At 46.1% G+C, this 22,927-nt stretch overlaps 9 protein-coding genes across 9 annotated transcripts; 7 read left to right on the top strand and 2 right to left on the bottom strand.

Annotated features, from left to right (window-relative positions):
* Positions 1–7,873: 7,873 nt before the first annotated feature.
* On the top strand, positions 7,874–9,135 carry K441DRAFT_624198 (uncharacterized protein; the record flags this gene model as incomplete). The annotated part of the gene is made up of 2 exons (XM_067646071.1): positions 7,874–8,126; positions 8,510–9,135. The coding sequence occupies 2 exons, from the start codon at positions 7,874–7,876 to the stop codon at positions 9,133–9,135; spliced, it is 879 nt and encodes a 292-aa protein (XP_067496318.1).
* A 694-nt stretch (positions 9,136–9,829) lies between these two features.
* On the top strand, positions 9,830–10,825 carry K441DRAFT_701717 (uncharacterized protein; the record flags this gene model as incomplete). Its single annotated transcript, XM_067653364.1, has 3 exons — positions 9,830–10,000; positions 10,089–10,637; positions 10,769–10,825. Exons 1-3 carry the CDS (start codon positions 9,869–9,871, stop codon positions 10,823–10,825), a joined length of 738 nt encoding a protein of 245 aa, XP_067496317.1. The 5' UTR covers positions 9,830–9,868.
* A 665-nt stretch (positions 10,826–11,490) lies between these two features.
* On the bottom strand, positions 11,491–13,086 carry K441DRAFT_701716 (uncharacterized protein; the record flags this gene model as incomplete). The annotated part of the gene is made up of 5 exons (XM_067653363.1): positions 13,024–13,086; positions 12,933–12,971; positions 12,801–12,875; positions 12,446–12,699; positions 11,491–12,091 (listed from the first exon to the last, which is right to left on the bottom strand). The coding sequence occupies exons 1-5, from the start codon at positions 13,030–13,032 to the stop codon at positions 11,491–11,493; spliced, it is 978 nt and encodes a 325-aa protein (XP_067496316.1). The 5' UTR covers positions 13,033–13,086.
* A 343-nt stretch (positions 13,087–13,429) lies between these two features.
* K441DRAFT_597759 (vacuolar transporter chaperone 1) lies at positions 13,430–13,872 on the top strand (the record flags this gene model as incomplete). Its single annotated transcript, XM_067645082.1, has 2 exons — positions 13,430–13,463; positions 13,520–13,872. The coding sequence occupies 2 exons, from the start codon at positions 13,430–13,432 to the stop codon at positions 13,870–13,872; spliced, it is 387 nt and encodes a 128-aa protein (XP_067496315.1).
* Positions 13,873–14,172: 300 nt separating this feature from the next.
* K441DRAFT_32584 (uncharacterized protein) lies at positions 14,173–15,193 on the top strand. Its single transcript, XM_067641200.1, has 2 exons — positions 14,173–14,516; positions 14,577–15,193. The coding sequence occupies exons 1-2, from the start codon at positions 14,473–14,475 to the stop codon at positions 15,148–15,150; spliced, it is 618 nt and encodes a 205-aa protein (XP_067496314.1). The 5' UTR covers positions 14,173–14,472; the 3' UTR covers positions 15,151–15,193.
* An 837-nt stretch (positions 15,194–16,030) lies between these two features.
* On the top strand, positions 16,031–17,123 carry K441DRAFT_709721 (uncharacterized protein). Its single transcript, XM_067653870.1, has 2 exons — positions 16,031–16,143; positions 16,203–17,123. The coding sequence occupies exons 1-2, from the start codon at positions 16,037–16,039 to the stop codon at positions 16,882–16,884; spliced, it is 789 nt and encodes a 262-aa protein (XP_067496313.1). The 5' UTR covers positions 16,031–16,036; the 3' UTR covers positions 16,885–17,123.
* Positions 17,124–17,333: 210 nt separating this feature from the next.
* Positions 17,334–17,812, top strand: K441DRAFT_701713 (uncharacterized protein; the record flags this gene model as incomplete). The annotated part of the gene is made up of 2 exons (XM_067653362.1): positions 17,334–17,374; positions 17,434–17,812. The coding sequence occupies 2 exons, from the start codon at positions 17,334–17,336 to the stop codon at positions 17,810–17,812; spliced, it is 420 nt and encodes a 139-aa protein (XP_067496312.1).
* Positions 17,813–19,292: 1,480 nt separating this feature from the next.
* Positions 19,293–19,851, top strand: K441DRAFT_649705 (uncharacterized protein; the record flags this gene model as incomplete). Its single annotated transcript, XM_067646954.1, has 2 exons — positions 19,293–19,357; positions 19,413–19,851. Coding segments are annotated over exons 1-2 (495 nt in total), but the record flags the coding sequence as incomplete, so codon positions are not given.
* A 1,551-nt stretch (positions 19,852–21,402) lies between these two features.
* Positions 21,403–22,862, bottom strand: K441DRAFT_32517 (uncharacterized protein). Its single transcript, XM_067641196.1, has 2 exons — positions 22,691–22,862; positions 21,403–22,600 (listed from the first exon to the last, which is right to left on the bottom strand). The coding sequence occupies exons 1-2, from the start codon at positions 22,716–22,718 to the stop codon at positions 21,486–21,488; spliced, it is 1,143 nt and encodes a 380-aa protein (XP_067496310.1). The 5' UTR covers positions 22,719–22,862; the 3' UTR covers positions 21,403–21,485.
* Positions 22,863–22,927: the final 65 nt, after the last annotated feature.

Here is a 22,927-nt window from a genome sequence, read left to right as displayed (position 1 = left end):
AGGGTATAGGAGTATAGTTTATTATCGTTAATTAATAGCCGTATATTCCTAACGGATTATAAGCAATTAGAATTATAAGAAGCCAGCCTAACCGGAATGTATAATTATCTAATTAACAGTATTACTGGTAAGTAGAAGGTAAGTTAAAGGTAAATAGAAGGTAAGTTAAAGGTAGAATAAGTTTTACGTATTAAAGGACAAATNCTTCTAACCACTTCTATTTAGAGACTAATCGCTAGTTCTTCTCTAGAGGAGAACCAGCTCCCTATATAATCTTTCTAAGACACTAGTAAAACCCTTTACCCCTTATCTATCTAACCGTGTCTTCTGGGACGTAGATGGAATATAGATAAGACCTCCTTCTGGAACATAGATGAGACCTCCTTCTGGAACATAGATGAGACCTCCTTCTAGAACATAGATGAGACCTCCTTCTATCTTATCTGATATATACCTTCTAGGGAATTCCGTTACACTTAATAACTTCTATACGGCCTATCTAGATAATATTACAATCTACTTAGAGAATAAACTAGAATATAAGGAGCACGTCTATAAAGTCCTATAACGGCTCCACGAAGCTGGCCTTTAGGCTAATATTAAGAAGTTGGAATTTAGTATTAAGCGTATAAAGTACCTAGGTTTTATTATTAGCACAGACGGAATTAAGGCTAACCCAGAGAAAATAGCTGTAATTAACTAGTGGACGCCCCCACGGACCGTAAAGGGGGTGTAATTATTTTTAGGTTTCTATAACTTCTACTAACGCTTTATTAAGAACTATAGTAGGATCGCCCAGCCTCTTAACCGCCTTACTAGAAAAGACCAGCCCTTCTACTTTAATGCTATATATATATAGGCCTTTAATAAGCTTAAAAAACGGCTAGTGTCGGCCCCTTTACTTGCCTACTTTAACCCAAAACGGCCCTTAATGCTAGAAACTAATGCCTTAAATAGCGCGATAGCTAGTGTTTTTTCCTAGAAGTAACTAGACGGAGAATAGTACCCTATTATATACTATTTAAAGACTATAATAGATGCTAAACTAAACTACCACATCTATAATAAAGAAATGCTGGCTATTATCTCCAGCTTTTAGTACTAGTGTATATAGCTAGAGGGGACCCCTATAGCTAGAGGGGACCCCTAAACCTATTAAGGTAATATTAGATTATAAGGCCCTAGAATACTTTATAATAACTAAGGCCCTTACGGCCTAGCAGGCACGCTAGGCGGATATCCTATCTTAATTTAACTTTTTAATTATATACAGACTAGGCGCTATAAACCGTGCGGATGCTCTTACTAGGCGTAAACAAGACCTAGGTAACTATACGGCTGCGAAGATCTTATTACGGACCTAGATGCTACTATAACTAAAGCACCTTAACTCCTAGATACGGGCAGAACTAAATATAAACTCTTTAGATGCTAAGATATGCCCTATTAACTCTATAGAACTAGACCTTATTAATAAACTACTGTAGGTAAACCGTACGGCCCCTTCTCTATAGGAGTACCACAAAAAGGCAAAGAACGTTTCTAGCCTATAGTCCCTTAAAAGTGGACTACTTAAGCACCGTAAACGGCTAGTGGTAGTAGAGGAATAGAACTTACGGACTTGGCTTATTACCGAAGCATATGCCTAGGTCTCTACGGCCTACCCTAAAAAAAATAAGACCTGTAGGATTATTAGCGACCGCTACTACTAGCCCGGAATAATTATAGATATTGACCGCTATATATAGAACTGCAATAACTGCTATAGGTCTATAATTCTATAAGATAAGACCCTAGGACTATTAAAACCCCTTTTAATACCTAACCGCCCCTAGTAATATATCTCTATAAACTTTTATAAGCTACCTTTAAACCATAATGGATATAATATAGTTATAATCCTAGTTAACCGCTTTAGTAAGCGCCTATTCTTAATTCCCTGTTATAAGAATATTAATGCTAAAGAGGCAGCCTAACTATATATTTACTACGTCTACTAAATTTACGGACTACTAGACACTATTATATCTAACTACAGGCCGTAGTTTATATTAGCCTTTTGGAATAAGTTTACCTAAATCCTAGGCATTAAGCTAAAGCTTTTTATAGTATATTACCCCTAAATAGATGGTTAAACGGAGATTATAAATTAATACTTGGACTAGAGACTCCGGCCTTTTATTAACTACTTTTAGGATAACTAAGCCGAACTATTACCCTTAATAAACTACGCCTAAGCTACCCTACCCCACAACTCTACCGGATTTACCCCTATTTAACTAGAAATGGGTTACCTACTCTATATAAGCTTTAACTGGGAAAGACTAGAAGGGCCCTAGACTATACGCGAAAAACTATCTTATAAGGAAGCCTAGTAGTACGCTAAGCGCTTAAAAGAAGCTTAAAAAGTAGCCTGTACAAACCTAGAAAAGGCTTAAAAATTAATAGAATAGTAGGCGAATAAGTATAGGCGCGAGCCTAACTTTACTATAGGTAATATAGTCTAGGTTATAATAAAGAACTAAAAATTAAAACGGCCTAGCCGTAAGCTAGACTATAAAATAGTAGGACTATATAAGATTCTTAATAAAGTAGGCAACTTATATAAGGTTAAGCTCCTAGACTTAATTAAAGTTCACCCTATCTTTTTACCAGATAAGCTACGGAAAGCTATAAATAACCTACTGCCTAGATAAAAGAATAAACCTCCCCTACTAATTTAAGTTAACGATGATAATAAATAGGAAATTAAAGAAATACTGGCCTATAAACTTATAAAGGGAACATTAAAGTATTATATTAGTTAGAAAGGATATAACCTAGACCCTACTTAGTACCCTATATAAAACTTTATAGGTAGCCCCTATAAGCTTTAGAAGTTTTATAGCTATTACCCTAATAAACCCAGACCGCTAAAGTACCTAGATAAGTAAATAGAGTGCTAGTATAATAAAGATAATAAGCTACTAGAAAAACATAAGGACAAAAACGCCCTAGAAATTTCTTAGTTATATAAGGTGTTAAGATATCTAGGAACTTTAACCGGCGGTTAAAGTTATCTAATTAGTCAGATTCTCTTACTAAGACTTTTAGCGGCAAAGCCTAAGGGCAGGCTTTTTTGGAGGGGGGGGTAATGTTACAGCACTGGCAGAACTTAGCAGAACTACGCACCGGCAAGTTGCCACAGATTGCCGCATATTGCGGTCACGTGACGTGAAGATCTTATAAAACATCGAACGGCGCTGCTCTTCTTCTCCTTTCCTTTCCCTAGCTTTAGATTCTCGTTTATAGATAATCCAATCGTATAGGCTTGCGCGTCCCTTTTGCCGTGCCTATACCTCGATTGACTGAGTCGCTAATAGCGTCCGTATATTTAACTTACGCTTTATTAATAAAATTAAGTACCCTAGTACTAATAAAGCCTTTAAGAAATTAAGGCTCGTTATATAAGCTTATAACGACTAGGAAAAGGACTTAGTCCTTACGCAATTACCTATAATTTAATAAGTTAGTTAATAAATTATACTTATATTTATATTTAGACTATAGTAAAATAAACCCGTAGCCCTTTACTTACGGGATATCTTATAAGCCTATATATAGTTTAATACTTACCTAAGTAAAGATATCTTTATACAACCACCCCTTAAGCTTAATTTGCAACTAGAAATAATTTTATAGGTTATAAAACCCCTTTACAGAGTGCTAGAAGCTAAAAACTACTAGTTTAAGATATATTACTAGCATTACGTCTATAAACTTAAGATGGAGTAGTTAATATATAACCCCTACCTCCTATATACCCCATTAAACGGCCTTAGTATTATTAGACTCCAAATAAATAATACCCTCTTCTTAGCAGACCGGACTTTTATAGATGCTAAAGAGACTAAATTATAAAAGGCTAAGTTCCTAGTAAAGCTACGAGAGTAGTTAATTAAGTAGACTTTAATTAAATTTAATAGAGGCTTAATTATATAAAAGGGCAACCTAATTAAGCTAACTTAAAAACGCTAAGCATAAAACCTAAGGCTTATTATAGCAAAGCCTACGGACCTTACTAGTTCCTATAAAGAAACCTATAAGACTATAAATATAAAGGACTAATACGTTGCATAGCGCGTAAAAGGCGCCTATATTGCTATAATCTGTTAACCCAAATCTGCCTATAATTTATCCTTTACGGCCTAGGCAACAGATCTATAAAAGGAAAATATTAAGCAGCTTAATAAGCGTATTTAGTAGCAAATTAACAATGTAATAAGAGGACTTACTTTTGTACTACTAGACCTAAATTCCCTTAGTATACTAATATTTATAAACGCCTCCTTTACTAATAATAGAGACCTATTATTATAAATTAGCTTTATAATTATATTTACGGACTATAATTAGAACGCAAATATACTATATTAGTCTTTAATTAAATATAAACAAGTAACCCGCAGTATACTAGCTTCTAAGCTATACGCACTAGCTTACGGCTTTAATATAGGAGCTATAATTAAGTTAACAATCTAGAAGATCCTATAATTAGAGCAATTACCCCTAGTTCTATACACCGATTTAAAGTCCCTTTATAACTATATAGTTAAACTAGGTATAATATAAAAGAAGAGGCTTATAGTCGACCTAATGTGCTTATATTAGGCCTACGAACGGCGTAAGATTATAGAGGTTAAATAGATTAGTAGCGGAGACAACCTAGCGGACGCTATAACTAAGGTAAAGCTATGCCAAGCTCTTAAACCCCTAATTAACACAAATAAGCTTAATTTAAAGGTTATAGAATAGGTAGAATAAGACTAATAGAGCACTTACGGTTTATTTATAGCCCGTTAAAAGGCTATACGGTTCATTTTACGGACCGTAAATAGGACTTATAGCCAGCTTAGAGCACTGTTTAGAAGGTAGCCTAGAAGGCACCTTAGGAGGGATTTCCTATATATTCCTTTTGTATTCTATAGTTCTGTTAAAGCAATTACGGGGGCTATATACAAGTGGGTCTACCTTTAAGTGCCGCTAGTATATAATTACAGCACCTAGTATACTAAACGCGTATCTACACGTTTAGTGCACTAACCACTTACTTATAACTAATTAGGGGGGAAAGCGCGTCAGTATATAGACTACGTAGTCTACCTCAATAGAATTAACAGTCACCACTATCCAAAAGAGCATACGATACTATACGTATTTCGTGCCCCTAGATATAACTTACTTGTATTATTAAGTTAATACAAACAATAGGCGTTCCTAGTTTAACTCCTTCCTATATAACCTTAAAGTGTATTTACGTAAGGAATCCCTTAAGCTTTAACTTCTCCCCTAAGAATTGCTTAATTAAGGGTAACTTAACCTTAACTACTCTAATTCTATTAATCCTTTCTTTAAGTATTCTATTATTGTTTATTAATTAATTAACTATTTCCTATAGCTATCTAATAGTAACTAGTTGCGAGTTAGTATCTGCTATACTAGTGTTATTACCTAATCCTAAGGTAGTCGCCGCTGTAGACGCTGTTATAGCTGCTACTTTTAGTAGTATATTATTTAACTTTTTTTACTATAACCTTAGTAATAAATATATAACAAAGCCTTGTAGGAAATACTATAGTAGACTTATTAATGGGCTAGGTATATAGGTATAGAATAGTTAACAACGTAAATATACTAGTAGAGTGGTTGCTTAATAGATTAACTCTAATATATTCTGAGAAGAACTATAAAGAGAAGAACTATTTGGGTAGGGACTGTGGTCCTTTAAATATATAACCATACTCCTAAGAAATCCTCCTTATATATAAGGTACGTCTTATATATAAGGTACGTAAGTTCCTCTTATTCCTCTTATTTAATACGTAGCACGTTATATAACCTTGGTTACTATTCCTCATTATATAGTTCTACCGCTTCCATTCTAGACTATGCCTCGATTAACTAACTAGCTGCTTTTAACTCTTCTCCTAGTAGTTGTAATATTGTACTTAAAGCGTTTATAACAGCTATACTATATATAGGCGCCCAGAAGCCTCTTATAGACCTATTAGTTAATACTATAAGAAAGTATAGAGAGGATAGTATAGGCTAAAAGCGGTGTATAAGGTTAGTTAGAACCTATTAAGGCTATTCTATATATAAAATTCCACTCTATATAAGAGGGCTCTATTAGAGCGAATATCTAGCTAGGCTTAATACTAAGGACTAGCTCTACAGATAGATATATAGACAGAAATCACATATTTAAAGAACCTTAGGTTACTGCAGTTCTTATTACGAAGGCTTAAATAAGAGCTTCCTATTGGCCAGATTCTTATCAATAACGTAGGACTCGAATTAGCGGGTTAAGGGATGATCCTATCACAAGCTGATTATATAATTGATTTATAAGCTTGGATAATAATTGTCTAGTAACGTGGTTAACGGGGTTATGACCGATTGGAAATTCAAATTAGCCGGAATGCTGATTTGGTGGTAAATAACTAAATAAAAGTTCAAATCGGTCATAACTCAGGGAGCGGTCAAACCCCCGTTAACCACGTTACACTAATCGGATTGTTAGGATCGCGCACCGATTTGTATGTAATCCTCATACAAACTCCCGCGCCATACTAAATTTTCTTCTTTCAATCAACCACCACCCAATGCTTTTATCAATAATCGGCCGACGTCAAGTTCAAGATCTTATTAAGACGAATCCAACGCAGCAAACAATTTTTAATCGGCCTGGTGGCTGCTGCTGCATTTTAACCTAAACCTTGCTGCTATTTAAAACTCTGCACGAAACTCTTCGGCGTCAAGCCACTTGGTGTTGATCAAGGCTCAATTGACAGCTTCAACTTCTAGATTGAGCGACTTAACGAAGTTTACAAGGATTGCGAAATCCATGTAATTGTATCTGTAGAGGCCTCCGTGAAGGCTTCAGGGAGCTTTCGTGCGAAGCTTTGTGTAGAGCTTCATGTAGAGCCCCCTACACAGAGCTTCCTACGCAGAGCTTCCTACACAGAGCCTTCCTACGCAGAGCCTTCCTACGTGCTACCAGGCATTCGCGGCCCTACAGACGCGTCGTTAAACGCCAAAGCAGGTGTTCAGGTGTTTAGGCGTTTAGGCGTTTAGGCGTGGTGATTTCCGCGGCAGAGGCGGCTTGGCGGAAGGGCATTGGGGCTTGCAAGGCAGGGCGGGCTTACCTCCGGAAAATTGTCGGATAGACTTTCCCTTTGCAGTATGCCGGTGCCCGCAGGTAATCCGACCAGACCAACCCGATAAGGCGATTGCTAATCAATGCCGAGGTGCACGTGGGGTCCGCTACCGCTGATTTGATTACGAAGGGCGGGGGAGATGTCAAAGAGAAAAAGCAACCTCAGTGCAGCCTGTTGATGCAGCCACTTTACTGACATCTGGCTTTGCATATCCCCCGACAGACTCTGTTCCTTCAGCTTCATTGTCCCGCTATCCCTCACCGGAAGCACTAGAATTCTCGGGGAGGCCCGGCCCACTTCTTTTTCTTTGTGCTAGTCATCGCCGAGTAATACCAAAGCACCCGCGGGGTTATCGAGAAAGTCTCTCACCACCAAACCCCCACCAAATTTTTGTGACTTTGTACTTCCCGACCGCCAACAACCTCACCATCGATTACCTCCTCGACAAATATTGAAGGCAATTTGACAAAGCCGCAAACGGCAGATAAGGATTCGGCTTCAAATATCCTTGCTGCTTGCGATCAAAACTCGAATTGACCGCCACTTCAATTAGTCATCTTGACGAACCGCTTTGCGCTCATTTATTCCATCCGCGGACGTCTTGAAGCCCTCTGAAATACGACACTCCATCCAGGCAGTCAACGAGGCTTCCCCAGTTGACTGGCTTGACCGTCATGACTGGCTACAACGGGCGACGAGGGCCAAACGTGTCCCAATACGTCGCCAATCTCAACACAATCCCTTCCGCCCAGGATACGGCTTCACGGAACCAAGACCCTCTGGAGATTGAGAATGACCTCGCCCTCTTCACCAACACCGAGTTCTTTGACTTTGATCTTGGCGAGGTCCCCGATCTCACTCAACCTGTAGACTACGACCCGGCCATAGAAGAACGTGCGAGGCGCCAGAATGCTTCCGCGTACAACCGTCGCCTCAACAGTGACAACACCAACACCAACAATAATAATAGCAAATCTGTGGATTTCATGAACGGTATGTTCACATCATTCTTAATTGGCATTACCAGCTTCATATTTCGTACTTCAGCTTTCCATTGTCATTGTCCGTATTACTCCGATCTTGGCATCGCATGTGGCTCGGCATTTATGTGCGGACCTCGCCAATATGGCATTTATTGCACTACCGCATTCCCCATGCTCTTCAATCATTCGCCCATGGTCTTTTTGATACAGATCTTGTCGCATACCTGAGTCATGCTGTCGGCCGGGTTGTATTATGGCGCAGGTGTCTGCAGGGCTGCGAAAGCCCGAAGCACGCCATTGCCCGTGATCACGGTCAACAACTGCCAGCTTCATTTCATCGCGACATCGCAACATTCTCCCACGTTCCCTCAATTACTATGACTAACGTCGCCGTCTTTCCAGGCGACTTCCAGTTTCCCGACTTTTCCAGCTTTCCAAACACCGTCGCCGACCCGTCCATGTCCAATCTCCAGTCGACTCAAATCAACGGGTACCATATCCCCACATACTCTCCGGCGGGCTCGACGTCTCCGATATCTCCCCAATTCGACAAATCCGCTGGTGAGAAGCGAAAACTAGATGCTATAACCGACCCTAACAGCGTACAAGCCACCGATGAACCCTCACGCATAGCCGCTGAGGAAGACAAGCGTCGGCGCAACACAGCGGCCAGCGCCCGATTCCGCGTCAAGAAGAAGCAGCGCGAGCAAGCACTCGAGAAGACGGCCAAGGAGATGACGGAGAAGGTGTCGGTGCTCGAATCGAAGATCACACAGCTCGAGATGGAGAACAAGTGGCTGAAGAGCCTCATCACAGAGAAGAACGAGAGCTCGGCGGACATCGCGGCGATGTACAAGAAGTTCGCCAAGGAAAATTCGGAGGCTCGGAGTACCGGCGAACGTACAGACGGCGTGGGAACGAGCGCGAGCAACAACGAAAAGGCAAAGGCCTAAATTATGTTTTCTCTACTGCTTTTGTCCTGCACATGTTTAAACGGCTATAGCGCTGATCGGCATTTATCATGGGGGTGGTTTTTTGTGCTTTTCTATATAATACACGTCATGTCATCGAACATGAGCTCCTAGCAAACACGATTACCCATATGTATGCTCTTAAGAGTGTACTAATTAGAACGTATTGATATCCACTTCAGCAGTAAGATTCTTAAACCACTCCACAATATGTTGTTCCAAGTGGGAGCAGACAACCCGACTCGTCGTACGTCTGCACGGTACTCACGGACTCGACCATCAAGGAAACCCGTCCAGCAGCCTTGCTCAGCCTTCCTCTTGACCTTCTACGACCGTTCTAGTGCCCTCGTCAAAACACACGATAAGATACGACACGTCCAAAGGCAGGCCCGGCCAGATCCCTCGGCCTTATTCCCGCGATCGCCGCCCCATTTCGCTCCCCGCATCCGCAAAGAAATGCTTTATTAAAGGTAAAATCACTATATATACTTTTACTTTTAACAAGTGATAAAAATAATCCTCAAGCTGTCACGCTTGCTTCGGGCAAAACATGCAAACCGCCCGTCCACTCCCCAGAGTCCACTAACCACAAAAGCCACATGTATACAGCATACTACAAAACAGAGCGTTGCGGCGCGGGTCCGTTTCCCCATTCCGTGAAAGAAAAAGAGTTGTGTTCCCCTCTTGAGCAATTGCGCACGCAATCCCCCTCATTATGGCGAAAGAACAGCTCGTGACAGCCGACCAGGTGCAGCAGCATAGTGAGGCGGAGAACTGCTGGGTCATGATCGACGGGCGGTGTGGGACGTGGCCGAATTCGCGCCTGAGCACCCGGGCGGCGCTGCCGGTAAGACAGATGCTCGGACATCTATTTTACATACCCCAGCTGGCTTGCAACTTGCAATTGAGATTGCGGTTGCGGTTGCGGCTGCTAGACAATCGATTGGGCGGCTAATGGGTGCACTGAAGTGATTCTCAAGCACGCAGGCACGGCCGCCTACAACGAAGTCCACCCGCCCTCTCTGCTGAACGACCACCTTACGCCCTCCAAACGCACCGGCAAGCTAGACACCAGCACCCTCCCGCCCTCCTGGCCCCAGCAGCACCAGCAGCAGTCGCTTCCAGCGCCCTCCCCGTCCTCCCCAGCCGCCGCCTCCACCAAACCGCCGCTAGAAACGCTCATCAGCAGCCACGACTTCGAAGCCGTAGCAGCGCGCACCCTCTCCAAGAAGACGTGGGCGTTCTTCTCGTCGGCCGCGACGGACCTGGTGACGGTGAAAGCGAACAGAGCGGTGTTCGACCGGGCGTGGTGGCAGCCGCGGGTGCTGCGCAGCGTGCGGGATGTGAACACGCGCACGCGCATCCTGGGGTGCGAGAGCGCGGTGCCGTTTTTCTGCGCGCCGGCAGCCATGGCGCGGCTGGCGCATCCGGAGGGCGAGAGGGCGATTGCGGCGGCGTGTGGGAGGAAGGGGGTTATTCAGTGTGTAAGTGTGGTTTTTTGTCTCTTTTTTTTCGGTTCTCTGTCGTCCTCCTTACTCCTCTCCTCTCCTTTCCTTGGCTTTCCTTCCCCTCCCGCTAGACGAGGTATCTCTGTACCCCTTGATCCCGTCCCCAGTCCCCCGCTGCCACTGCTGCTGCTGCTGCTGCTGCTGCAGAAGCAGCATCGCAATAGACGTAAGGAGAGAAGAGCAGACTAAACTGATGCGCATTCACCCCGCAAGGTCTCCACCAGCGCCTCCGTCCCCCTCGCCTCCATCACGCCCGCCGCACCCCCGACGCACCCTTTCTTCTTCCAGCTCTACGTCAACAAAGACCGCGCCGCCGCCTCCCTCGGCATCCGCGCCATCTTCGTCACCGTCGACGCGCCCGTCCCCGGCAAGCGCGAGGCCGGCGAGCGCGAGCGCGCCGACGAGACGCTGCACTCGCCCATGAGCGGGGTGCGCGCCAAACGACGCCAAGTGCGGCAGTCTGGGTAGGGTTATGGCCGGGTATATCGACGCGACGCTGAGCTGGGCGGATCTGGTGGTTGCGGAGCCTGACCGAGTTGCCGATTGTGCTGAAGGGGATTATGGGCGCGGCGGACGCGCGGTTGGCGGTCGAGTATGGGGTGCAAGGGGATCGTGGTTAGTAATCACGGGGGGAGGAGTTTGGATACGTGAGTTTTCGTCTTTTTTTTGCGCCCCGTTTCTCTGGCTCGCTGGGCTGCGCCTCACCCTGCGCTTCTTTTGCTCGCAGAGAAAGGGAAATGGGGGGGGCAGGAAAGCGGAGGAAGGCAAAGGCCTGCAGAAACCCCAGCTGACTAACACCCCCCCTCCACAAACTCCCCACCCGCGCTCCTCACGCTCCTCGAACTGCACCGCCTGTGCCCGCACGTCTTCGGCTCGCTCGAGGTCTTCCCGGACGGCGGCATCCGGCGCGGCACCGACGTGCTGAAGGCCCTGTCTGGGCGCCACGGCCGTTGGCATCGGCCGCCCCTTCCTGTACGCGCTGAACTACGGCCAGCAGGGCGTCGAGCACTTCATCGATGTCATGCGCGACGAGCTCGAGGTCGCCATGCGTCTGGTTGGCGTTACGGATCTGGCGCAGCGTCATCCCGGGTTGGTGAGTACGCTGGAGAGACCATTTAGTGCCGAGTACCGAGGGGCATCCGTATGCGAGGGCGAGGGCGAGGGGTTGTAGGGGGTGTGATCCGGCCAGCGTGTCTGGGAGCGAGAGGTGGTAGACTGTGCTAGTTGAGAGTGGGCTAGTTTTAGATGGTAGTTGTATAGTGTAGATAGAGAAATACAGCTTGGCCAGGCCAATTGAGAGGTTCGGGAGAGTAGTGCCATATGACTGAGAAGAAATCTGGAAGATAACTGAGAGCGGAATAAAGAATTGATTGTTTCGAGGGAAAAGGTTAAAATCGGCTTCATGTATTGCCCGCTCAGACCTAGCGTTTCTTTTGGCGTTCTAGCAGCATCAGCAGCACCCATCAGACACGTTGATTCTGGACGATGTTGAAGATAGTTGAACCAGGAGTTTTGGGGACTGTCGAAAGAATACCTAGGCGTTTTCCATCGCACAAATACACTCTCTCACCTCCCTTCCCCAAAGCCGCACGAAATGAGAGAAGAAAGAGAAAGGAAAGGAAAGAAAGAACAGACTCCCAAAGCACCCGCTGCTCATGCAATAAAGATAAATATTAGCCCTACCCAATCGTCCCGCCCAACTCCCCGAAACCCCTCTCCCCTTTATCTACCTCCTCCTCTCTCCCTCGCTCCCTTCAGGAAACTTGAATCAAATCGCCACCCACATGACGCTAATAACGATATCCATGCCCTTCTTGTCGCCGCCCTCGTACTTGAAGCTCCACATGCCGTCCTTCTCGTTGTTCCAGTACGCGCCGACGGCCGAGTGCATGCCGCGGCGGCCGACGGGCACGGGCTCGCTGCTCCCCGGCACGGGCGACAAGTGCTGGATGATGGTGCTGTTGACGGCGTACTTGAAGCTGGGCTGCGAGGTCGGGCCGCTGCTGGTTTCGCTGATGAGCGATTTCAGGATCGTGTTCTGGGGCCGGTTGTTAGTAGGGGGGATGGGATTGAGGGTGCGGGAGAGGCTGCTTGGGTAGGGGGAAAAGGGGTAGTGGTGTTGTGGTGGGGTGCACGTACGATTATCGTGGAGTTCCAGTCGGCGACGAGGGTGTGGTTGTAACTTTCTGCATTGCTGAGCGCGGAGTCGCAGGCCTGGGTGACGGAGCGTTAGAGATGGTTTGAGGATGCGGTGGGAGAGTGCAAGCGTACGTCAGTTGCGATTTGCTTCAGTCGGGTGTCTGCGACAGGCTGGATGGCATGTTAGCGGTGAAAGGTTGAATAAGGATAGCTGGGGGCTTACTGGAGCCATTATGTCTATATTATTAGAGAAAACGAGGCTCTTCTTTGTAGGGGACGCTGGAGTGTGGATAACGACGGTGGTGCTTCTGCAGTTCTCGTGATTTGTTTTCGAGGCTTGTTTGGCCTAGAGATGGTCGCTGGGTTGTGCGGGGAGCAAGCCCTGCGCATTGGACCGATCACGTTCTGCCCTCGAAGAACGTGCGGCGGGAAGGGTGAACAAGCCTTTTGCTTCTTTCACACTCCTCTCCACCAACCCCTCTACTTCATCTAATTCTCCGACTCAATTGTCCGGAGACTCTTTAATCTATTAATTGCTATTAGAAGGACCAATTGGCCTTCCTCAACTAAACTTTCATCACCATCTCCCAAGCTAGCGGGGTTATCGGAAGAAGCTTCAATCGAGCATCATGTCGACCCAGCCTCTCCTCCAGACAGCTCCAGGTATCCCCAACCACCCCTCATATTCCAATCCCCACGGCGTATCTGACAATTCCCAGGCAAGCGCATCGCGCTCCCAACTCGAGTCGAGCCGAAAGTCTTTTTCGCTAACGAGCGCACCTTCCTATCATGGCTCAACTTCACCGTCATCCTGGGTGGTCTCGCCGTTGGCCTCCTCAACTTCGGCGATAAAGTCGGTCAGATCAGTGCAGGCCTGTTCACGCTCGTCGCTATGGCTGCCATGCTGTACGCGCTGTTTACGTTCCATTGGAGGGCGAAGAGCATACGAATGAGGGGACAGGGCGGGTTTGACGATAGGTTGGGCCCGACGGTACTCGCGGTTGCGCTGTTTGCCGCTGTTGTTGTTAATTTCGTACTGAGGATTACGGGAGCTGCGGGAAGCCACAAGTGAGGGTTGAAGAGTGATCGTGGTGGCGGGTTTGGAGGTGGGAGGTGGGAGGTGAAGGGGTGTTGGAGAGTAGAAAGAGTGCTGATGTTAAAGCAGAATTGTTGGCCTGAAGAATTTCAGTTGTTCAAAACTGTACAGAGTATTATCTTCTTAAGGGTTTGGGAAAGCCTGGCGACAGCTCTGGATTAATGCTGTCTCTATAGTCGAAGTTCATGTTGAGTAAAATATTTTCATTATGTTCGCTTTATTATTCGGTTCACAACCCCTCATATGGCTCTATGAGCTGTAGTCGTACTCACTCACCCATTTAAGTGCCTTTTTGACAATCTCACTTAATCGCACAAAGGTCCAAATCCTTACCTTGTCTTGTTGTCTTTCTAGACGGGTTGTGACCAATTCACCTGTCTCACTTGAGAGAAAGCCCACTCATTTTGCGAGCGCTCGTTCCTCTAATAGCACATACCCCCATTACTGCTCTTCTTTATCTAATCTTTAGGTACACCTTCAGTCTTCGGCGCTTCAACATCAACTCAAAGACAACCATCTGCCTTCACTTTCACGCACTATCGTCACATCATCAACCGGAAGGTGGCATAAGCTACGATGTTGGCACTAAGAAATATGAAGTCACGTCACTCCATGTTTACGTAAAGGCCCCCATATCATCTCTTTGGAAAGTCCGATAGCTCACAAGCTCAAACCTGTAGTCGCATAGGCCCCACGATCGTTAAGGTCAAACTTGGCGCCAATATGCATCGTTATACCATCCATCAAGAGCTGTTGGCCGCCTGTTCTAAGCATTTTCGGAATACCTTGAAAGGTCCGATCCAAAAAGGCCAAGATAGTGAGGTGACACTCACTGATGTCACGAAAGGAACATTTGAGGCCTTCATGCATTGGCTTTGCTCTCACGAACTCCTCGACAATCCTCAAAAGAGACACAGGAATCGGGACCAACTATTTGCACTATATGCCTTTGCCGCTCGCTATCAGATCCCCAGCCTCCAGAAGGTCTCTATGAACGCTTACTTCGTTAAGTGTACTGATTCTGACTGTTTGCCAACGTACGAAACGGTCATCGAAGCGTTCGAACTTTTCCCGGAGACATCACCCATTTGCAAATTCCTTGTCGATATTTACTGCGAGCGCTTTCGGCCAAATTACGACGATAGTCAAGAGAAGCAGCTTCGATCTAAACTGCCGCACAAGTTCCTTGTTAACTGCCTCCTCAAGAGTCCCAAATTGAAATCACATGCTGTAGACGATGGTGACCCCCGTTAACCGGACCCCTGCGATTACCATAAGCATTTCAACACCTAGGAGCGGGTCAGGCGCGAATTACGCAAGTCATGAACTCAAGGACGGAGTCAAGTGCATAGGACGGTAGCGGGACCACGATTGTCAGTATTGAAAGGTTTTAGTTTGAGAGATCTGACCTTCACGATTGGGCAAGATAGACATTTCACTTGGGCAATATCGTCAAAGGAAGATGTTGTAAACTTGGCACTACGGACTTCATGACTGGGGCAAGCTTCTAGCCTTTGGGTTTCGTTTTCTTTACAATCCATGCATTTCAGTGCCTAGCTGTTTGATTTACGATCCAGCTATTTTCCTTACAACCCACCCATCATGCCTAACCCCATACTCCATTGAGGCGCATACATGATGCTGTCTACTAACCGCGCCCCTCTAAACTGCTTTCGCAGTGTTAGCAGAGCTTCGAGGCTATTGCAGTGGACTCTAAAGCATTCATTAAATAGTGCATAGGTTAATTACGGAGCATACTTCTCTAGCATTGTAGTTGTTTACAATTTTCACCCATTTATTTCGCTCATAATTCTATCGTCGAATCAGTTGCGCTGTACCTATCCACTGTCATCTAAGGTACCAACAACTATTTTATGCAAGTAAGGACCCATTTTATGAATTTCTTACCACACAAGGCTGACAGAGTGGCACTCCTGCATATTCGCTTCACTTGCGTTGTCCATCCGTCCCATTGGCTTGCACAAAACCTAACAGTAGCAGGGCATAACACATCTACAACACCATGGCAGGACCCAAGAAAGAAAAGAAACGCATCCGCACGCCAGTCTCGCCGCCTTCATCTTTTATTCACGGTAAAGATAAGGACGTAACAGACTCTCATCCCAATACACCTCCCGAAATGAACGATAGACTCATCTATGAGATTGACAACGCATTAGCGGCTGTCGTTCCAGAGCAACCGGCTGCGGCCACATTCAGACAAACACTTCCCCGGCCTTCATTCTCGTAAGTACTGCGCTATATAACTTATTCGGGGTTGGTGAAGCTCAAAATGTAAATCGCAGTGCAATGTCGCAGACTATCGTGACGCTCAACGTTGGACCCAATGAGCAGTGCTTTCACGTGCATCGAGATCTTCTTATGTACTATTCACCCTACTTCAAAGCTGCATTCAACAGCTCATTCAATGCTGAAGAGCGGGCCATCCCGATCCCAGACGTGAAGGTGTCAACGTTCTACATGTTCATGGACTGGCTCTACACGGAACGACTGCCGCGAACGAAGAAAGAAGTCGACGAGACCGGAGTCTTGGGCGGCCGCNAGCTAGTTTCCAGTTACACAGGACTCGAGTTCGCCGAGCTCTACATCTTCGCCGACATGTACGACGTTCCTGGACTCCGCCGACAGGTTATGGATCGGATCTTTGCGGCCTCAGTGTTGCCTAAGTACGCTGTCGTGGTCCTGGCTTTTGCCAAACTTCCCACAACTACGCCGCTGTGCAGGTTCTTCGTTGACGTCTACTGTCAGCGATTTCGAGAGTCGGATGATGACGAGTCGGAACGAAAGCAACGGGAAAAGCTGCCTCACGAGTTCCTACTTGGGGTCATGCTGCGACATGCAAAAATTATGGGACGACTTCGGGCTAAAGAAATGACCAGTTCGTACAAACTGCACATGTGCGACTATCATGAGCATGAGACGGAAGAAGAGAGGCAGCTATGCTCCAACGACCGGCAGCCGAAGTAGGGTTGATGACAGCGTTTTGAGCGAATTTTCTTTTGTCAGAGTGGCTTGTTTTATCAGGAGGTCCCCGGTATAGCAGATGTAGCACAGTAGCTTCGGTTTATTTTGTATCGCTGTTTTTGGGAGGCCTTCGCTTCGTATAGAACTTGTCCTTAGGAGTAGGAGCCATGTCGAACTCAACTCACGCATTTAACCTGTAGCCAGTAGAGAACCAACAGCATGCTAAAATTATCGATCGCATCCCTCATCATTAATGAATGGGAGAGAGATATCACGTGCTCATGATATTTCTTTGCGTCGAGAACTTGCCTCACTACGACTTCACCTTTTCTTCCTTTTTATCAAAGTCAACTTCACCACTGGTCTCGTTCAGTAATCGCTTCCCTAGCTCATACCTGCCATCAACTATTTCATGATGTCTCATGATTTTGTAACTCAACCCTTGCTCCACAATGTCAGCAATAAATTCATCGAAAATACGGCCTTGCTTCTCGTAAGTTCAACACACTTCCAGAGCATTTGTCATGATTGAGCTGACAGATCAAACTTTAGGTCAGTAGCTGAGACAATTACCCTTATCAACGCTAAAGAAAAGAGCTACCGTATTCATCGAGACTTCCTGGCCTACTACTCTGAGTACTTTCGTGCAGCTTTGAGGGGCTCGTTCAAAGAAGCCGAAGAGAACCTCGTGACGCTCAGCAATGTTTCCACCCGCACGTTCGACATTTTCGTGGACTGGCTTTACACACAAAAACTTCCCGGGCAGGGCAAATATTCGACGCTAGATGAGGCAGTAGTGCACTGGCCCCGTCTGTATAGTGACAAGACTAGAAACAAGACTGAGGGTCTTATTGATTCTGTATACTTTCTGATGGCCACGACATTCCAAAACTTTGGAGAGAAGTTATGGATGTGCTGTTTCCACATCTAATTCGGAATACACAACACCCCCGCACTATGAAACAGCCATCAACGCTTTTTCCAAGCTACCTGAAAGATCGCCCGTCCGCCAATTGCTGATTGATTGCCATTATCGGGTTTTTAAGAAGTCCGATGATGATATTGCGGGCGCAGCGGAACTCGATTCACGCCAACTGATTTCTTAGTTAAAATCATGTTACGATACGCGGACGTAATGGAGCCACTCAGGAACAAGGAAATTAGGGCGACCTGTCGTCTGGACATCTGCGATTATCACGAACACGTGAGCAAAGCGGAGAGGGAGAAGTGCAAAGAGGGACGCAAAGCTTATAGCGAAATGGCCTGATAGAACTCCTTGATATTTCGGTTCCTTGTGACATTTCTTAGCTTCTTTTACATATCCTTGGCTTTGCTAAAGTGTCTCATGTGTTGTGAACGTGACACGTTATCCATTCAGTCCTTCTTGTACCATGCGTGTTTCGGACGAGCACCCTATGAGCTTCGGAAGGGTGTAACTAAACCGCCACAAGGGGTGTACGCCTCAACGGCACTTAGGATGGCCAAGGTCCACCGAGTATTCCTAAGGTTTTCCCTGACATTCCACTTGCTGCAATGATTAAGCACTTGCACCCATAAAATCCGTTCAGGATCTGGACGGTAACTTTACTGTCCGAATCATATGCCAAGTTAATTCTACTGGTACAAAACTAATGACTCAGGGCGTATTTTTTGTAGTTATAGATTAATTAAGCACAGTCTATCTTTATATAAGCCTCTACTTCTTCCTATGCTCTGCACGTCTCTCTCTACGTATTCTTATAAAAGAAACACGAGCAGAGATACTAGCAAAGATATAAGTAGAGATGCAGGCAGAGACTCTGGTAGGGACTCAGGTAGAGACTCAAGTAGGACGGGCAGAGTTAAGAGAGAAATAGGAGGTGGGGGAGGAGGAGAAGCAATAGAAAAGGGGTAGTTAAAAAAGAAAATGTCAAGCTTAAGCACCACCTTCCTACCTAAGCCACCGCTATCTACTGCTTCTCCCTCTCCTCCACCTCCTGCTTCTCCTTTAGCTCTGCCCGTGTCTCTGCCTGTGCTTCTTTTGCATAGGAGTACGTAGAGAGAGAGACGTGTAGAGCATAAGAGGGAGCAGGGATAGGGGCAAAAATAGGAGTAGCGCGTACCTATCAGTAAGAGGGTGGGGAGACTAAAATAGGCTCTAAGTAGTGCCTTAGCCTCCCTTACTGCCTGCTGGGCTGCTAGCTTGGCAGAAGATTCGGACAGTAAAGTTACTGCCAAGAGTTACTCTCCGGATCCTGACCGCATAATACTGATCCATTTCTCAGTGATTCACTTCTCACTCATTTCGTGCACTCCACCTTCACCACCTCTTTCATTGCCACCGCGGTTACCAGCTGGCGAACTCTCGCTCACTCCAGCAAACGTAGAACAGTCTCTTCACGTCCCAAACCAGTATTTTTACTGGTCAATCTTAACTCGCAATGTCGCCTTCGAGTTCATCCGCAAGCCTATTGAAGCAGCGTCCTCCTCGGCCTTCGTAAGCCCAGCCCAAAAAGATAGCGCTCTCTGAGGGATATTCACAAGTAATATAGGTCTGCAACACATACAATCGTCACCATTGAGGTCGGTCAGGAGAAAAAAGCCCACTATATTCATGAAGATCTGTTGGCGCACTGTTCTGGATACTTCCGTGCGGTATTTACTGGGTCTTTTAAAGAGGCAGAGGAGAAACAACTCCATCTAGAAGATGTGACGGGGGAGACGTTCGATGTTTTCGTAGATTGGCTCTACCAACGGAACCTTCCTGGACAGAAGGAGTCACACTATGCAGAAGATAAGGACGGAGAAGAGCACGGAAGCTTCCTGGACCAACACGAAATTATTAAAATACACATCTTCGCAGATCGATATGATATCCCAGACCTACAACGAGATACTATCGACACGATGTTCGCATATTTTAAGCATACAGGAAAAATACCCACTGCTGAGACTATTAAGATGGCATTCGAGTCGCTTCCTGATAAGTCGTTGTTACCCAAGCTGTTGGTTCACCAGTACTGCGAAAACAGATCGGTTTTGACACCCGAAGATGAATTGCTTTGGACGCACGAGATCTTTCATGCTGTTCTGGCGAGATACAGATATGTAATCCGGAGTGAGGAAGTTTTTCCCGATTTCGACCTCTGTGACTACCACGATCACGCCAATGAAAAAGAGAAGAAAGAGTGTCAAAAAAAACGCCAGCGTGGATTGCGGTATTCTTAGATGCACCCATAGGGTTTTGATGACCTAAAGCTCTTCATAACTCCAATGGATTGACTTATGGATTACATAAATAGATTCAATCTAATTAGTATGCTTTAGGACACTAAATACGATACATTAAGGACGATTGTGGGCTTGATCGGATATTCCCGACATGATATCTCTGGCTCGGCATCTTCTGGTAGGAGGTTCGGTATGGCGGGCTTCAATTTTCCAGGTTATATGGAAGGAGAGGCATGGTGGTTTTGAACGAGTCTTCACTCACGCTTTAAATATCGGAGTAGTTTAGCATCTTCCTACACTCTTCAAAAGTCATACAACAAATTCACTTGGAACCTCCTGATCTCGTGTTCGCGGGGTGACTTCTTTCCGGTAGCAACTTGACCCGAATCTCCACGATGATTCCTAGACACAATTAATTATAATCCGACTCAACATAACCATTGCTAGCACTTACAGAGGACGGCAAAATCCCAACTCCAAGGCGAGAATATCACTAAGAGGAGCCCCATCCATGATAAAAGTAAAACAGGAGTATCTATTCCCTGCCTATAGAAGCTGTCCCATCATTCCATTCCTCAGCCATAAATCCACCACATAAACCCGAAAGAACCACCAAAGATCGCCCGGCGACCACCTCAACCCCTCCTAAACACTCCCTGTGCACGACGCACACCCCTGCAAAACCTTACAACCACCAGTCCATCACCAAAACTTGACCAAAAAAGGGCCACCACACCCGCGCATAGGCGTGGCGGTAAGAAAAAAAAAACAGCTGAAGCGGGTGCTGCACGCGCCGTCCGGCCAGCCAGAAAGGTATTCAGCAGTCCGAGCCCCCGACCGAGGAAATCCTCCCAGAACCCAAGAAAGGGAGACAGCAATACAGTACGCGAACGACAGTTTCGAAAGAGCCCGATGGAGCGAGAGATTGTGCACAGAGGTCCGAAAAAAAACCCCCGGGGAGTCTTTTCGGTCAAGAAGAGAGGAATAATGAAAGGATATTGGTATTGATATTGATATTGATATCGATAGAGATGGTTGAGCTTCGTATTTGGAAGGTAGACAATATTACAAAGAGGCTGGTTAGAGCGACGTGTGTGCGCGTGAATGCGAAGCGGCCACGAAGAAGATTCATGAGATGCTTGATGGTAATGACGACGAGAGCGAGCAGAAGGAGGTTAGCTGAGAGACTCGGAGACATGACGTCTGCGAAGCTTGCTTTTGGGAGCATAGATTAGGTAGTATTAGCCCGCTCCAGTGGAGGAGGGCAGGGCTGTGTGCACGCAGCCCGGTTAAACATGCATAGAGGAAACACTTCAGGACGCCGCCGTGATATTCAGAGATTGACGAGAGTGAAAATGCAAGAACGCAGAGTACAAGCATAGGAAAAATACAATTTAGAAGTTCTGCGCAATGCCAGAATTTCCTTGCTGGGGAAAGACTGAGGGATTCTCAATCCTGGTGTTACGCCGCGCCTGCACATCTCGAATGACAGGCTGCTGTCCTCCACCGTACGGGTTATCTCCATAAGGCCCGGGCTGGTAGTAGCCAGGATCGTTGTAGTAATCCTGTTGGTTACCCGAGTTTATTTGTACTTCTCCAGAGTTGTCTGACCGACCGGCGGCAGAGTATGACGATGATGCATTCGATGGTCCTCGGTGGATGTCTGATCGGTTCGCGCCGGCAGCTGGAGCAGCTCCAAGAGCGCCAATGGTTTCAGAGTCCATTGTTTCCCGTCGACCGGTCATCAACGGGTCAACCGAGTGTCCATCTGAGTGCGTGCCTTGTGTTGGAGAGCCTGGACTTGGGTGTCCTCCTGGATTGCTGCTACTATCCGATATACCAGTTAATCCGCCAGATAGAGTTGTGGACGCCTTTCGGTTGGATGGATTCGTGGTATTTCCCCAACCTCGGTAGCCGCTTTGATTTTCTGCCATCTCTGATCCGGTAACGCCAACTGCAGGCAGCGTAGGATCGTTATTTGGGTTGAAGCCGTATTCTTCCACCTCTTTCCTTCTTGCTTCTTCGGCATTCTTCCTTTGTTTGCGTCTTCTCCACAAGAATATCCCAGCAAGCACCAGCAAAGCGACAACAACCACAGGAACGACTACGGCAACCGCAGTCCTACCACCTACTGATAGTCCTCCGCCAGTCGTGGACTTGGAATTTTGAGATTGGAGTGTTGCGGGTTCTGATGTCGATGAAGATTTTGAAGATTGTGTTGATGAAGGAACGACAACAACAGCAGACGTCTCTGAGGGCGGTGTGGTGATAGTTACGATGATGGTATTAGGGGTACCTCCTGGAGTAGATGCTGACTCCGTTATGACAGAGGTTATGATGTGTGTAGATGGAGGAACCGAGGACGCGGCTACAGAGATGACCACATTGGCGGACGACGGTGGAGGCGTTGATGATGGCGGGGGGTTCGATGACGGTGCTGGAGTCGAAACGTCGGAAGAGAGGGAGACAGGCGTGGAGCTTGGTGGTGGTGAGGAAGATGTCACTACCGCTGAAGAAGTCATTGTTAAAATGGAAGACGATGATACCAAGGGGTCGGTCGAGGACGCCGTTAAAGAGTCTAAAGAAGTAGTTGGCTTACTCGCGGTTCCATTGTTACTCGCAGCCATGTCGAATAAGACAGAACAAAGAAGTTATAAAAAGGAGCGTGTTCGGCTTGGATTGGATCGGTCGCGTTTGACCGTGGTAATGCAGCTACCAGACCAGAACTCGACCTAACAAGGGTCTGGAATGTATCAAGATCGCATTGAGTAAAAAGTAAAGGAGAGTCGTGAAAGCCTGGCAGGCTGATTGCTGATGATATAGGTGCTCACGACCT

This window comes from Cenococcum geophilum, assembly GCF_001692895.1.
Source record: "Cenococcum geophilum 1.58 unplaced genomic scaffold K441scaffold_110, whole genome shotgun sequence".
In the NCBI taxonomy this organism is placed as follows: Eukaryota; Fungi; Ascomycota; class Dothideomycetes; order Gloniales; family Gloniaceae; genus Cenococcum; species Cenococcum geophilum.
Note: the sequence above shows the minus strand (reverse complement) of the source record. Positions and strands in the feature narration are given on the sequence as shown.

Coding starts and splice junctions, on each gene's coding strand:
- K441DRAFT_32584 (XM_067641200.1), top strand. CDS start 14,473: ATGTTGGCACTAAGAAATATGAAGTCACGTCACTCCATGTTTAC. Junction 14,517..14,576: donor TCACGTCACTCCATGTTTAC/GTAAAGGCCCCC, acceptor TCAAACCTGTAG/TCGCATAGGCCCCACGATCG.
- K441DRAFT_32517 (XM_067641196.1), bottom strand. CDS start 22,718: ATGGCTGCGAGTAACAATGGAACCGCGA. Junction 22,601..22,690: donor GAGTAACAATGGAACCGCGA/GTAAGCCAACTA, acceptor TGACTTCTTCAG/CGGTAGTGACATCTTCCTCA.